We start from the raw sequence: 15649 nt of genomic DNA on the forward strand, positions 1-15649 counted from the left end.
CTGGACAAGAAGAAAAGTAACTAAAGCTGTCAAACAAATGCAGTGCAGTAGAAGAACAATATTTGCCTCTGGGATGTAGTGGAATAGAAGTGTGAAGTAAAGTAGAAATATCTTGAATTTGAATATAAGTGCAGTACTTTAAGGAAATATACTTCTTTACATGCCATCACTTTCAAAGTAGAGCTGTCCCTTCAGCACCGCTTTAAGATGTTTGATATGTCGCCACACCTGTGTTCAAACCTCTGGACCAGGCAGTAACACCTCAACTTAAAGCAGGCTACAGCTGATGTGTCTTCAAGTGCTCATCTGGGCCTTCAGCGGCAACATCCCGGGGTGATGACTAACTTACACAAGCACAAATGAGACAGGACCGTGTCAGCAATGGCCAACGGGAGACAAGCAGCTTTTAGGCAGCAGGACTCAAAACTGAGAAAACTGCTGAGTGTAGAGGGCAGCAAAAGGAAACAGGAGTCAACACCGTCACTCAAATACAATTATGTAACAGCCTTATGTAACAACAGTGAGTCTGTGTGTTTGTACCCTCCTCCTATATTCCAGAATAGCAAGAGGAGAAATGAAACTGGGAATCTCTCTGTCTCGTACAAACCAGTGAGAGCAGTGTTTTCCAATCCTGTTCCTGCAGGTTTTAGATGATTCCCTGCTCCAATGCACCTGATTAACCCGATCAGCTCGTCATCACACGCTGCTGATGCCTCATAATGACACATTCATTTGGATCAGGTGCTTTGAGGCAGGACTGGAAAACACTGAGTGAGAAAGACTTCCAGCTGACTTGTGTTTAATGTGAAGGGTATGTATTACCCTTTTAGATTAGTTTATGATTCAAGTCTTTAATCAAACCAACAGCCCAAATCCCCAAACTCTTTTTTTACTGTGATAAATGACAAAGAAAAGAAAGTTCTTACATTTAAGAACCTGGAAACAGGAAATATTTTGACATTTTGCTTTAAAAGAATGACTGAAGCAGTTAATCGATCATCAGAACAGCTGATGATTAAGTTTCTCTCAAACCAATCATAGACTAATTGTTGCAGCTCAAGTTGATACAGATTAAAAGTAGAGAGAATGAAGGCTGTTCAGTCGTGTTCGCAGTGCGCCTGGTGGGATGTAAGGATAAGATTTTAACTGGGATAGATAAGCTCAAGATAAGCTCCATTATACATTATCATTCCTGATATATAACGAATTGTCACAAGAATGGCCTGCATATTTCTGGCACTGTTACCATGGCAAATGTCACCCCCACAAAGTAAACTGACTCCAGGTGGTTTCAGTGCAGAGTTTTTAGCATATTTGATTGTTATTGGAATAATATCATAAATTGCAGTTGTTTTGGCGAGGACTTTTCATATCATCCCTGACACAGTTTGAGGAAGCCTTGATTTTCACTGTGATGTTGAGGCTGGTTTTCATTAAATGGATTAGAAATATCTGCCCTCCAGATCCCACTGAAGTGCTAAGTGTGTGTGTGTATGAGTGTGACAAAGAGTCCACAGAGAAGACACAGGGTTTCAAGGTCAGCCACACTGTAGGCTACAGTGAAATCCAACAGGGGACATCCTCAGGTCTCATCTAACTGGTTGTCATCACTGAAATGAGGCCTTGGCTGCCGAGGAGGCAACGTCATGGGGCACGGCAGTCAAGCCAGCTTCCAGTATTTCTCTGTTATGCTCCTGAAGAGCCAACGGCAACCAAACGTAAACTTTAAAATGACTGGGACTGATTTCCTTTGTCAGCTTGTGAGACAGAGGAGAGGCAGCTTTTCTTTTAGATCAAAATGTCGCCAGATATGACGATTTCTTTGCTCACACTAAGAGAAGGCCTGTGAGTTTGAATACATAGGAAAGGAGAAAAAACATGGAATGACAGAGCACCTTATTCTGAACAGATGGCTGAGGGCAGTGCATTTTCTTTGTGGTACTAAAACTATGTAAAAAAGGTATGCAGCTCTGTTTCAACACAATTAGACAGTAATATGCTTAGAGAGAGAGGACAAAACTGAGGAAGCTGATAGTATTCTTTAGATTTTCACTCACTGATGCCAACTTCAAAAGACAGATATATTACATGAGAGATGAAGGACAGCACTCAGAAACTGCTGCAGATGTTTGTCTGGACGGAGCCGACTGACTGGAGGCAGCAGAGCCATCAGCACACACTGTCTGACTTTCAGTGTCCATGATTTGTCCTTGTTCTTTCCCCTCTGTGTGTTGTTTCACGCAAACACACAATACTATTTTTTTGTACTGATAAACAATTAACTTGTTAGCTGTTGTCACTGATGCAGTGCGTCTGAGCATTTACCTCTAAATCAGAGATTGTTCATGCAGACTTCTACTCTCTTATCTGGTTCTTTCAGTCCTGCTTTATGATACAATTCACATTATCGCCACACCGCTCTATGCACCCCGCAAGAGGATAAAGATACACTTCACACACACTTTAACATACTTCAGTCACATTCCTTCACTATCAGCCCACCCACATCATCAGAGGTGTACAAGTACTTTGTTAGATTTTTCAAGTATTTGTACTTTTCTTGAGTATTTATTTCTCTGACACCTTTTTACTTGTTCTCCCTACATTTGGACACAAATAACTGTGACTTCTACTCCATACAGTTTTAACATTACTTGAGTAAAGACTGTGTATAACTTTGCCACCACTGCTCATCATAAGGATATTATATCACTGCCCATGGGTTGTCTTCTCCACCTCAAATTGACCAAAGATTTTGCATTGCACCTTTTGACTGACTCACACAAACCTGTAGTTACTGTTAAGCAGTAAGTCAACCCTTACTGAACAAGCATGTATCAACATGTACTGAACAATATGACATATATATGTGACAATACAGACCACTATTTTGTCATTTTGTGATCAGTACAGTAATGTAGCAGCAAACAACTACTTGCTATATAAAGATGAAGTGGAAAACATCCTACCAGAGAATAAAATCTTGCTCCTTATGTGTGTGTTGAGATCCAGACATCTCTGTTCTTGGTTTCAGTGGCCTGGCTGGCTGTGAGTTCTGTGATACAAGCTGCTAAAGGGCTCCAGCTTGACTCTGTAAGCTGTGGCTTATCAGCAAGTAACTTGATGGGTACATAACTTTAGAGGCCACCGTGAGCATTACAGCTAATTAGCTGTATTGTTCTTCAAATGGAATCTCAAGATATTTTAATGTTGTGTATGGCACCTTCTTAAAGTATATGAAAAATGAGTAATTGGCATAATGGTCAATATATAGATAATATATCATATTATATTATCATTATCTCTATATAGATAGATAGATAGATAGATAGATAGATAGATAGATAGATAGATAGATAGATAGATAGATAGATAGATAGATAGATATGTAAACGTCAATATATAGATAATATATCATATTATATTATCATTATCTCTATATAGATAGATAGATAGATAGATAGATAGATAGATAGATAGATAGATAGATAGATAGATAGATATGTAAACAAGTATTACTGTAAATATGCCAGAATTAGCCCACAGGCTAGTTTTCATCTGTAGCTCTGGCAACCTGAAATCAAGAAACAGTTTAAAGTTTAAAACAAGGTTAAAACAAGGATGTCAGGCATGTCAGTCACAATAAAATCAGGGCAAAGACATGGACAGCAGTTGACACAAATGTAATACATAAAAACCTAGAATGTTGATACATTAAATCGACATATGCTAAATATATTTCCATTGCATGAGGGAAGCAGCTCTCTATCAGGATATTGCTCTGACTTAATGAGGCTTTTAAAGCAACGACAGCAGCAGTGCGGGAACAAAGCAGGAGCCTATTGCCCATCTTCAGATTAAAAATGGATGTAAGGTACAGTATGTAGTAAAACGAATGTCCCCCATAAGTCAGTAGTTCTCATGTTAGCACTGGCCTAAGTGCATGTTCATCCAGGCATGATGGAGTAATGGCAGACAGGACAGTTTGGCAAATTCACAGCGAATGCTCTTCTTGTATTTGGCACGAAGGGCTCTTGACGAGTGCGACCTGTACAGAAGTGGGTAACTGGGCCACTGTTCCAAAGGCGAGTCAGCAGGAATTAATTCACATTGTAATGCACCATGACTGACAAGCTCTGTGACAAGTGGGATCAGCACTGGTTCAAATTTGTTGCTACTCATATTGTTTTTCTGTGTTATTTGTTGAGTCATCCAAAAGAATTTGTTGTGCTACAAGAAAATCTAATAATCAAGACTTAGTAACATGTAGACAGTGAGATCTGTGGGTTCAGTCCACAGCATACCTGTCTTTGAGCCTGAACACCGAGTCAGCCAGTCTGCCAGCTGAATGACAGGATGCAATTTAACAGCTAGTTTATTGGTGGCTCTGGCTCAGTGTTATGATATTATATCATTATTGATGTTAACAATGAAAATGAAAAACAGATGGGAAGAAAAATTGAGTTGACTGAAATAAAATCTAGACTAGAATCTAGTCCAGAGAAAACCAAGACAATATTTCATACAGCATTGTAAAAAATACCCACAAATACCCACCATATCATAATAAAACGCTAAAACTAAACTTAGTCTAAAAGGATAGTCTAAAACTAGGCAGTTCTAAACAAGAATAGCACACAGAGTGTATACCTCCACTAAGGCCCAAAAGCCCCCTTTAATTCAATCAACCCTATATTTAAATCTGCAAGATCTGCATTTTTATTAGGATCCGCATCAAATTGTATTCACTCATAGACACTAGCCACCTAGATTTTATTCATCAAGATTCAAGCAGATACTCTAAAAAAACAACAGAAATGTCAACTAGGCCCGACCTTTCATCAGAAAGTGAGAAAACGATCCTGGATTTGCCCCTTTATCCTGGTCTGCACCAGAAGTTAATGGGGTCGTTTCTGGGCTGAGTCTCATCCTGCATCCGAGTTTGGTGGAAATGAATTCAATAGTTTTTGTGTAATCCTGCTGACCAACCAACCAACTGACCAGCCTACCGAGGGTGGAAACACAGCCTCCTTGCCGGGGCTAATAATCTAAACTATAATAAGCTCTAGAAACCATCTGAAACTAAACTGAACTGAAAAGTGAAATTAAGATTAAATGAGAAATAAACTCATTTAATTTGATCTTCTTCCAGGCCCCTGTATGACACAAATTTATTACTGCATATTTTTAGAAACCAGGAAACAATGACTGTAATCATTGGCCTCATTATTCACAGCAGTCGTGGAGCAGTATCCTACAACGGCAGTGACCCTTCGGCAGCACGCCCAGGATAATCTGGACACACAAAGACTTACATCCAGGGCCTTTTTTGGATGCTCAAATGCGCAAGGAAGAAAAGCTGCAGGAGAAAACACACAGCTGCTTTGCACTGTACCTGACAATGCTGATGCACTGCCAAATGATTTAGACTGTAGTAAGTCCCTTATTTTTGCTCATTTGAGTGGTTTTAACACCCTGGACGAAGGTCACTGGTTTGATTGTCCTTGGGCAAGATACCGAACCCCAAACAGCTCCTGATGTGCTGGTCGGCACCTTGCATGGCAGCCACCACCATCAACATACGTATGCTTCGTGTCGGGGTCTGGTTCGTCCTGTCAGGACTTATTTTCCCGATAAAACTGCTGTTCTATACATTATCCCACTTATTGCATGGCTACTTGCCAACAAGAAAAAAAACTTAACACAGTGGATCTTTTAAACTGTATTTGTTTCCATTCATAATGTTTTTCAGCAGAGAAATATACTTTGCCAATCCGATGTTCTTTAGAACATAACTGATCAATCGCCTGCTGAAATTCACGTCCTCTAACCAGTCTTTTAAAACTGACATGGCTGACAACACGTGTCATTTTTTGTGTTCGGTTTGTGTCAATCCTATTTCATCAATGTCTCTGTCATCCAAAACTTTGCGCTGTTTTGCTTCTCCCTCTTCACTGCTTTCCTCTCTTTTTCTTTTCTTGACCAGTGACAACCACTCAGCAATTGGCCAAGACACGAAATCACCGATTTTAGAGGGTGGAGGCAAAAAGGCCACTTTCCTTGAGGACAGTCAAATATGCTTAGCAGCGGTCAATTACACGAAAATGATTGACCGCCGAATGTTGGGATTCTACAGCATATATATATATATACACACACATATATATATACATACACGCACACACATATACATAGATACACATACATATGTACAGGGTTAGGGTTACTGTATATAATACTGTAAGGTGCTTTGAACAAAAGTGTGATAACAGTGATAAATGCCCTAAATGTAAAATGTAAACTCTAGCAAACTGGTCAGTTTGTTAATGCCTTTATCCATTTCCTGTCTTGTTGTGGAAATGAATCTTCCCTCTCAAAGTTACAAAGATGAGTAAGCTAACAAGTGAGTTGCCAGCTACACGTGATTAGTAGGAGTATGAGATATGAAGTCAGAGTTGCTAAGCAGTTGAGTGGAGCAGACCAGGCAGCTGCATCCGCCTGGGACGCTTTGGCTGCTGACCAGCTGCTGCTGAAATAAGGTTAGAGAGCCTTCAAGGATGTGTTGTCAGTCATTTCAATCTTGTGTCCCTTACAGCAAGGCCAGCTAGCTAACAAACAGTGGCACAGCGGTTTTCATGTCATTAGGAATGACTCATCATTAAAGCATGATTCTGAGTTGTGTCAAATGGGGTTAAGATGAAGGTTTGTGCTGGAAAAGCATCTCCAGTAGATTTTCTTGCAGAAGACAGCTGTGTCCACATGCTCACAAAAAACATCACAGACTGAAATGATCTGCAGAAAAAAATGCCTTGCATGGCATGTTTTTAAATTGTTAATCGTTTTTAAAAGGCAGTTATTCAGCCAGAGCGCAATAAATCATCACCAAGTGACCTCTGTGTGGGCGCTGAGAGGAGGACAGATAGACGTGCTTTTATAACAAACATCCTTCGGCAGGACTGGTCTGCAACATAAAACCTGACTCGACCCTGGTTCTCTTCTGGCTTGGCGAGGACTGTCGTTACTACAGTAAAGTGAAAAGACAGACTGTTATCCTGGACTGACTCTGCTCTGTGTGCTGCTCACTTCTTCACAATTGAAGCCTTCATGATTCTCGTAATATACCACAAGTCTTAAAACCGTGCAATAACACTGAGCACTTGTATGTTTGAGCTGTTTAATGAATGAAGCTGTGTAAAACTTCAACTATATCTTCAGTGATGAATAATACTGACCTGTAAAAGCAAAGGATGGACTGTACAGTAGCTACTCCTGCTTACTATTCCTGTCCATTCAGTGAGACATGTGCATCACATGAAAGAATAACCAATACCAGCCACAGCTCACAACCTATTTCCCTCTCGGTGACCTGAACAGAGCAGGACTCCATTAGCCGGGACGACGGCTGACAGACACTAACAGACACTGACAGGAGACGACTATAAAGGGCAACACAAACAAGAGTAGGGCACAAAGTCTGGTTTACTGAGATTAATGAAATATGAGATTAAAAATGTATTCTTGATCTTGGAAAAAGAAGATGGCTAAAGAAATCCATGTCTCACAGCTCTTCAAAATGACAGAAAGCTCCAGAATGGCCATTTCCAGCCTGTTTCCAAGACAAGAATGAACTTTTCGAATCAACTTTTATGCCATAGTTGAAAAATGTGGATGAAATCTGCATTTCATGATGACTGGGCAACAAGAATGTGAGATTATGATTGATCCACCTGCTTAATAATTAACAAACAAAAATAATATGTCAAATCTGTGTAAAGCCAGATAAATAGATGATGACAACAAATGATGATGAATACGAAATGAAATTTCAGTCATTAGCGATCCTCTCCCATGCTGAAAGTCAGTTTCTAAGTCCACAAATCATTTCTGGAGCTTTAGGGCAGCATGTAGCATTCTACTAAACAAATGCTTGCATTCAACACAAATATTACCACACGTACTTGTAATAAAAACATAAAGACAGCTTGTCCTTTGTGGTCAAAGGCCATGATTTTTTATTTTTTATTTTTTACAGCAGTGCTTGATTTTTCAGTTTATTTAATAATCTAGATGTAGAAGTAGGAGGAGGGGTTAAATTCTTGCTGGAAGACACATGGGGTAAAGATAAAAAAAAGTCCTCTGTCAAATAAAAACAAAAAGAATGTACATTAGATTCCATGATAATATCAACCGCCAGAAAAAAAATAACTGTGGAAATAAAAAGAGTGGGAAAGTGCATTTAAGGCAACTGCTAGTTAGCTGAGTTTGCACAGAAATAGTCTCGGTCATTTCCCCTCGGTAGAGTGACAGTCGGAGCTGCTATGTAATGAGATGCCTGGATACCCCCGACCTGTGAGCGGAGCTGGAGGGGTGGGTAAGATGGCAGATACACCAGCTCAGGTACAAAGGGAACAAGCGCGGTCAGCTAGTAAATATTGCAGGGAGTGGAGAGAAGTGGGGCAGGTGTAGCGTTGCGTTCACTTTCTCCTGTTTCATTTTGTGGAAGTGGATACATTAGATTAGCAAAAGAAGGTTGTTAGTATCAAAGATGTATTTTTCTGTTAGTAAAAAAAGAGGGTTGAGAGAGAACCTGCAGTATTTTGATGCTTTTCATGTGATGAATTTTGCTTTTTTTTCATATTTTGTGTGACAGGAAAATACTGATGAGATAATTATTTGAATTTAAACCATCCAACCAGAGCCGATTAAAATATTTTGCAAGATACTCTCAAAATATTTACACGTTTGTTAAAAGATATAACTTTAAAGGGCGAGTTGAAGGTCGCTCCTGCGATACCAGCACCCCCTGCTGGTAGCAAGGAGCAACACATTTGAGACAGTAGAATAATAAATAGAGTATACTGTGTGTGTGACAGAAAATGGGGGAAAAAGAGGAACAGGGAGGCAAATATTCCATTATTCCACATTCATATTCCAGATATAATTTTCGAGGAAATAAAGTTCGTCTTCGCAGCTGTCACCACAATAAAACAATGCAATTTATACCATTAAAGTCATTTATAAACTGCCATCAACTGTTCAAGCTGCATCAGAGAGTAAAATAAAAATGCATCTATTCACAGAAATAAAATGGGGAGACTACATGAAATAATTCAGACACATGTACATATCAACAAATGTATATATTACAGTACAGGATCAGGATGTTTCGTCTCAGTGGAAATCTTGGGACACAGTATCTGAGTGGCAGGAGCTGTAAAAAGAAAGATAACCAGAGACTTAAGCTCTTACAGTCTGATGGTTTTTAAGACAAATTAAGAAGCAAGTTGACAATCCAAAAGTTTTTCTGTGGAGACCCACAGTGGTCAATCTTTTCTTTCTCTCTTCTCTCCAGTCTGTTACCTGTCAACCTGAGTGCCCTGTATCCCTTGTTTAGTGTCCATACACACTAGTCTCTGCACTGTCCTTTTCCAGGTGGAGAGTCGAAGCAGTCTTGTGTAAGCACCATTCTAGGCCCAGCAAGAACCTGAACAGCACGTCCCGAGTGTTCCTTCTTAAAATCTGGCCTGAAACGGCCTCTGCTTTCATGCCATGGGCCCTGAGTTAGCTCGCTGCTGTTCTCCGAGAGGTTGCATTCATGAAGAACGTCCTTTCAAGTTGGACAAGAAAAAGAAGAGAAATTGTGGTGTGGCCGTTTGTTTGCATCTTTGTTTCTGAGTTTTCTGTCTGTTTATAGGTGCTGAATGACATATTATTACCCTGCATGGCAGAGAGAACATTTCCCAGGCTTTGGTTTGGATTTGTCAAAGCATGTGTGTGTGTGTGTGTGTGTGTGTGTGTGTGTGTATGCGTGTTTTTGCATCTGCATGCACGTGTAAACTGTCTGTATGCATGTGTGTATCTGTCTCCCAGCAGTTTGGCGAGATGCTTGATGCCCACCACTGCTTTCCTGGGCAGCATCCTGAGAACCCCACCCCCCACTCAGTTAAAATGACCAAAGAATAATATCTGAAGTGCGAATGTCCATGGGCCAACACACGACACGTCCACCTATACTGACACCGGCCACTGATGGTATGACACTAGCAGCCACTGCTACGTACGTTGCTCCACACTTGTTCAGAAAATAAATAACACTGCAATCACAAACAAGATCTCCACGCTGACCCGCCACCTGAGAGACAGAGAGAGAGGAGAAATATTACATACGCTGCACATTTAGTAACACTTAGAAATCAATATTTATTTAGTGTTTAGTGTTTATGAGTTCAGTGGTGAAAGAATGACAGATAGTTTTAGTAAAATTAGAATGCAACAGTATAAATATTATTTATATTACTTATTACTCATTGTTGTTTTTTTACTTATCCATTTATATTTTACCCGTTATGTCTGTTTTTACAACCTAAATAATTGTTTTTTTGTTTCATTTTGTATGTTTTCTTCTTCTTAATAATAGTTCAGTTAAATTTGACTATCTTAGAATGACCTAGACCTGTAAGAACTTTTTAAAACTGTTAAGAAGTTCTTACATCATTTCTTTTTTCTTTTTCTAACTTTCACTGTCCTAAGTTGGATGATGTGTGTCTGTGTCTCTATGGTTCCCATCTGTGTTGTAAGGACTCTACTACTGCAAACAAAATCTACCTCTGGGTACTAATACCATAAAATTACTATTCAAGTAAAAGTGTCATGGTCCTGAAATTCAGGTCTTTTTATTTGTGTTGCCTTTGGCTCAGTTTCCCTCAGCTGTTCTTCCCCAGCATGATTTTCCCTCCACACCTGACTCACATCAACCTCATCGGCCCTGCCCTGTGTTTTTCCCAGCTTATCAGCTCCTTCCCTTCTCTCCTTACTGATTCCTCTCACCTTTGCATCTCTTAATCTTACCTCATCCCCTCGTCAGTCCAGGTTGCATTTATATCCAGCCGCTAGTTCAGCCTACTCGAGCTGACTTGTGTTTGGCTACTTCTGCTGTTCAGTTTACCCTTTTTCACATTATGAAATAAAGTTCCGCAACTGATCTGCCTGCTGTCTCTTACATGTGGGTACACCTTCTTTTGCCCTCAGCATGACAAAAAGTCCTGCATTTAAAATCATACTGAATTAAAGGTAGGATTATTAGCATCTAAAAGTACCTAGAGTAAGGCACTTATTATACAAAATAACTAAATTCAGACAAACAGATTCACTAGATTTTTGTATTAGTCATGCATTCATGTGTAAGCGTCATTTGTGTTGCAGTTGGTAAATGTGGAGCTCATTTTGTCTACTTATACTGTTGGGTAGCTTATAATCTTCATCAGTGTGTCACAATTGATTTGCTGATTCATATTTTGTCTGAACAATCAACTAAATCTGTAAACAAACTGATACATACAGGTGTCAGGTAATGTGGAGTATAAATGTAGCAGAATAGATGCATACTATAGTTTGAAACACTCATGTAAAAGTATAAGCGCTTCAAATGTATTTAAGCAAATGTACTTTACACGTTTACATTACATCACTGCATTACTTAATGTTCTTCAGTTGACGAACAGAAATTATGTAGTCTCTCTGTTGTGCCTGTATGTCTTGGGATTCTTCTGTCCCACAAACTGTACATATCATTTTCTCTAGTCTCTGGGGAGCATTTTAGCATCTTTGAGCTCATGTTTTGGTATTATACCCCCCAACTTCAGTGTTATGGTTAATTCACAGGGCTGTTGTCCACATATTTCCCTGAGTTAAGCTAAAAAGACTCTATGTACACTGCTTGCGTAGCACCAAGCCGATTACTGGACAATTCTTCAGAATGTGACGCCAGGTGAGGTATAAGGTGATACTGCAGTATAACCGTGTTGTTGTTACAGTTGTTGTGCTGCCCCCAAGTGGCTGAAATACCTAGAAATGCAAAAGATTTGGTGTGCGCTGTTTTATTATTGTGCACATTGAACAACCTAAATTTACTGTGACAATGCTGTGGTTAAATCCTGTTAGGGACAGGCCTCATTTCTGAGATATTGCTCAGACTGTGATTAAAAGGAAACTGGATCTTCCTGTGAGACCAATTACCTCAAAATAATATCAAATAACATAGAAACAGAGGTGTCAACAAACAAATACACGAGAAAGGAAGAGGTGATGATGTTGATGCAACTTTTTGCTTTCTGAGATTTCTGCCTCGATAAGTCAAACTGACATGTTAACAGAAATGCCTGAGTGGACAGGTGCAGAGAGAAAGAAGTAATGATGGCTGGATATTTCTAAGTGAAGACAAGATGAAGGTAGTAAATATGTGTGGTGGAGAGTGAACAGACCAGGGTCGAATACGTTTTGCCACAGGAAAGAGGTAACATTGTGGGGAAAAAGAGAAAATGCTCAAAATGTCACCATTTTACAGTTTGTAGTTAGTCTAAGGTTTCATTTTTGAAACATTTAAGTATTAAATGTTATAACTGTTGTCATTTTCAAATTCCCTGCATGTATTCTGTAGGTCAGAAGTCCGAAGTCCTACCAATGCTTCAGAAATGCATCTTGACTGAGCACTACTCAAGGTCAGTTGAGGCTGCGTTGCCAGTTTTGACCAACATCACTGTGCAAATTGTGCTTCAACAGAAATGTATCTGACCCGAGGTCCAGAAAAGAGACGACAGTTGGTTGAACTTTTCTACTCAAAGCCCTCTGGACTCACCTCTGCTACGGGACATGCCAAAGACTTCAAGGCCAAAGGATAAAGGCAAGAGAAAAGAACAAGAACAGAAACAAAAACTGGAGAAAGAAAGACGAAGAGGGGACAAAGAAAGTGAGAGAATTAGAGGAACACTCAAGTTATGTTAGTAACAGACACTGTAGAGGGAATCACTGTAGAGGGAAACTGGAACTATATCACTAAAACCACACTTCTTAATATAACCTGTAAGCATGTAAGCATCTAATGTGTCATTCTTTACTTTTATGAGAAGGGTTTCTTTTTACAGAGGACATTTAACATGGCGTACCTTTTCCTCTAGATCTTTAATCTGCCTCCTCTGGATTTCTGTCTTGTCTTCAAGATCACGAATTCTCTGCAAATATTCAGAAAGAAAATAAATGGAAATGTGTGTGGAGAGGCAGGCTGAAAATACCACTAACAGCACCTTTGAAAATGAGTGCTTAGGTCTCTCATTTCAAGACACATACACACATCTATCAACGGTACAGACATAGACAGACCTGGTGCGCCTGGTGCAGCAGGTCCATCCTCTCCTGGAGGATCTGGCAGTCATACTCTCGACTCTTCCTCAGCATCTGCCTCCTCAGCTTCTCCACCGCCGTCCGCAGCTCGTCCTTCTGAAGCTCATCCAGGGGCTCACCGTACTTTATCACCTAGAGGAAGAAGATCAATCAAAAAAACACTGCTCAACACATAATACCATCTCTGGTCTTACTCTCATTACGTAAGCACTTAATATCAAGGAATTATGAGATTTCTATGAATATTGTTTCCTTGAAGCCTCTTTATTCTGAATCTGTGTTCATAATTGCAAAGTCTCCGACATTAATTTCCAAGAAATAGTATAAATCAGTCATGCAGACAAGTATGCACATTGTTTGTGATGCATTTCTTGACCTTTTCCTAAATTGATATCATAATTAGATAAAACCTCAGCCACATAGTTGAACAACTTATAATGTTTTAGTTTAAATTTTCATATAAAAGGCTGGAAATATCTCGTGATATGAATCACCTTGTCCTGCTGCAGGGCATTGTATAACGTGGCTTCTAACTCCTGGATTTGCTGTTGGGAAGAGAAACAAAGGAATTATATTACTTTTATTATCATCTGCAACTTGCATAACCCCCAATCCTTCCTGTGGTCATGTCCTGATTCTAACCACAACCATAAACTAAGTCTCAACCTCAATATTAAATCAGAAACCTTGGTGGGACTTTGATCACAATTGATAATTGAGTCCTTACCCTCTGACTTCGGTCCCACAGAGTGATTAAACATGATACACACACACACACACACACACACACACACACACACACAAATGTACCATGTAGGCCTGGTCCAGAGCCTGTTTCCTGTAGTCCAGCTCCTCTTCTAGATATCCTTTCTGTTTACAGAACATCTCCTGTAGTATGAACAGGTCAGAAACAGTGCTTAGGAGAAGACAGTGTTCATTATTATCATTATTATTCAGAATGTTTCTATCAGTCTGCCTCTTGGTCTCAAACACATTTATAGCCATTCTCCTCTTGTCCACCAGGTGTCCCCACACTTTCCCCCCTCACACAATCACCTGACAGTCACATCTGTACCTACTATCCTCATCAACTCTGCAGTTAACTAGCCAAATCTGCCCACTCTGTCACCTGTTTCTACTCTCCCTCAGCAGGTATTTAACCAGCTCATTCCTGGTCTGAATTTAACATTTCCTCTAAACAACACTGACATTGTCCTGCTGTCTTGCCTGTCATCTGCTTTTGGGTCCACTACTTGGAAAAGATAATTGTAAGGAGAAGCTTAATTTAAGTTGGGGGAGGGGGGTGAAAAACAAAAATGGAAAACTGGAAAGGAATGGCTAAGCCAACATGAACTGCTCTAGGTGCTTGGGAACAAACAGAAACAACAAAACACAACAGGCTCTGGCAGCGCCACTCTTTGTATCATCTTGTGTCTTGTACTCACTTTCCACTTCCTGCTCACCTGTGTTCCCAGTGTTCTGTTTCCCTCGTGCTCACCTGTGCTCCTCCCCAGCATGATTTACCCCCCACTCCTGCCTTACCCCATCACCTCATCCCCTCCTTAGCTTAGCTTGTATTTAATTCTACTAAAGCTTGCTTTTTGTCCTTTGCCGTGCCTGCGTCTGTGTCTTGCCATTGTGGACACTGAACTAGAGCTACTGTGATCCATTAAAAGTAAGAAAATATGTACAGTAAATTCAAGCAAGAAAAAAGAAATCAAAAAGGCAAAATCATGCAAACAAAATGTATTTTCCTGATCAGGATTGTTGTGGCTCACCATTTCTATCTCCAAGTCCATCATTTTCTGGTGCAGTGCTGCCTCCGTCCCCTCGATCTGCTGAATCCACTAAAGGGCGAGAAATAGCAAAATCTGAGTCAGCACAGCACAGACTCTTCTGCCTGTTCATGTTTCATGTCCTCATGTTAGGAAGAGCAACTTACCTTTTCTGCTAGTGACAAAACAGTGCTCGCCTGAATGATGGCAACCTGCTCCTCATTTCTTAAGTTCTGTACAAAAGAAAAAAAAATCCTTGATTTGATAAAATGCATATTATAGCACTATATATCGATATGATGAATTTCTTATGAGTTACCCCATTGTCTCCAAGGATATCTAGAAGTTTGATGAGATCGGGTACGCATACATCCTATAAAGAAAAGAGAGGAGCATACACATAACTATTTTGTTTTTATTCAATACTCTTCTCCTCAGTATGAAGTCCAGTGTATATCAATATTGCTTGTAAACTAAGACCAAACCTAAAACAGTGAATGTAAAATGAATGAACCTTTGTATTATAAAATAACCACAGTATGTAGATGGTGGTCAGTATAATGTAACCACAGTAAGTAGTTAGTGACTGATGATAACTGATAACTGATAACTTTTATAATGATAAAAGTAAGAAATGAAAGGTAATCAAGTGTGAAGGATTAAAGCTGCTGTCATATGATGTGAAGTGTGAAGCAAAT

The 15649-nt window shown here is 39.8% G+C and overlaps 1 protein-coding gene and 1 long non-coding RNA gene across 3 annotated transcripts in view; one reads left to right on the forward strand and one right to left on the reverse strand.

The window, feature by feature from the left end:
- Positions 1-9957: 9957 nt before the first annotated feature.
- jakmip2 (janus kinase and microtubule interacting protein 2) overlaps positions 9958-15649 on the reverse strand; it is a 36484-nt gene continuing 30792 nt past the window's right edge. Inside the window, exons 16-24 of one of the 2 annotated variants that reach the window (XM_037119667.1) lie at positions 15271-15324; positions 15119-15184; positions 14955-15023; positions 13987-14064; positions 13671-13721; positions 13156-13308; positions 12942-13007; positions 12635-12711; positions 9958-10132 (exon numbers count right to left, since the gene is read on the reverse strand). In XM_037119667.1, the coding sequence (XP_036975562.1) occupies positions 12661-12711; positions 12942-13007; positions 13156-13308; positions 13671-13721; positions 13987-14064; positions 14955-15023; positions 15119-15184; positions 15271-15324 (588 nt within the window). In that variant the 3' untranslated portion in view covers positions 9958-10132; positions 12635-12660. Of the gene's footprint in view, positions 10133-12511; positions 12712-12941; positions 13008-13155; positions 13309-13670; positions 13722-13986; positions 14065-14954; positions 15024-15118; positions 15185-15270; positions 15325-15649 lie in introns of those variants that run through there. The other variant, XM_037119669.1, reaches the window with a different exon arrangement.
- LOC119031297 lies at positions 10144-12862 on the forward strand. The gene is made up of 2 exons (XR_005078564.1): positions 10144-11002; positions 12437-12862. It is a non-coding gene; the product is annotated as an uncharacterized LOC119031297 (long non-coding RNA).

Source organism: Acanthopagrus latus, chromosome 13, assembly GCF_904848185.1.
Source record: "Acanthopagrus latus isolate v.2019 chromosome 13, fAcaLat1.1, whole genome shotgun sequence".
In the NCBI taxonomy this organism is placed as follows: domain Eukaryota; kingdom Metazoa; phylum Chordata; class Actinopteri; order Spariformes; family Sparidae; genus Acanthopagrus; species Acanthopagrus latus.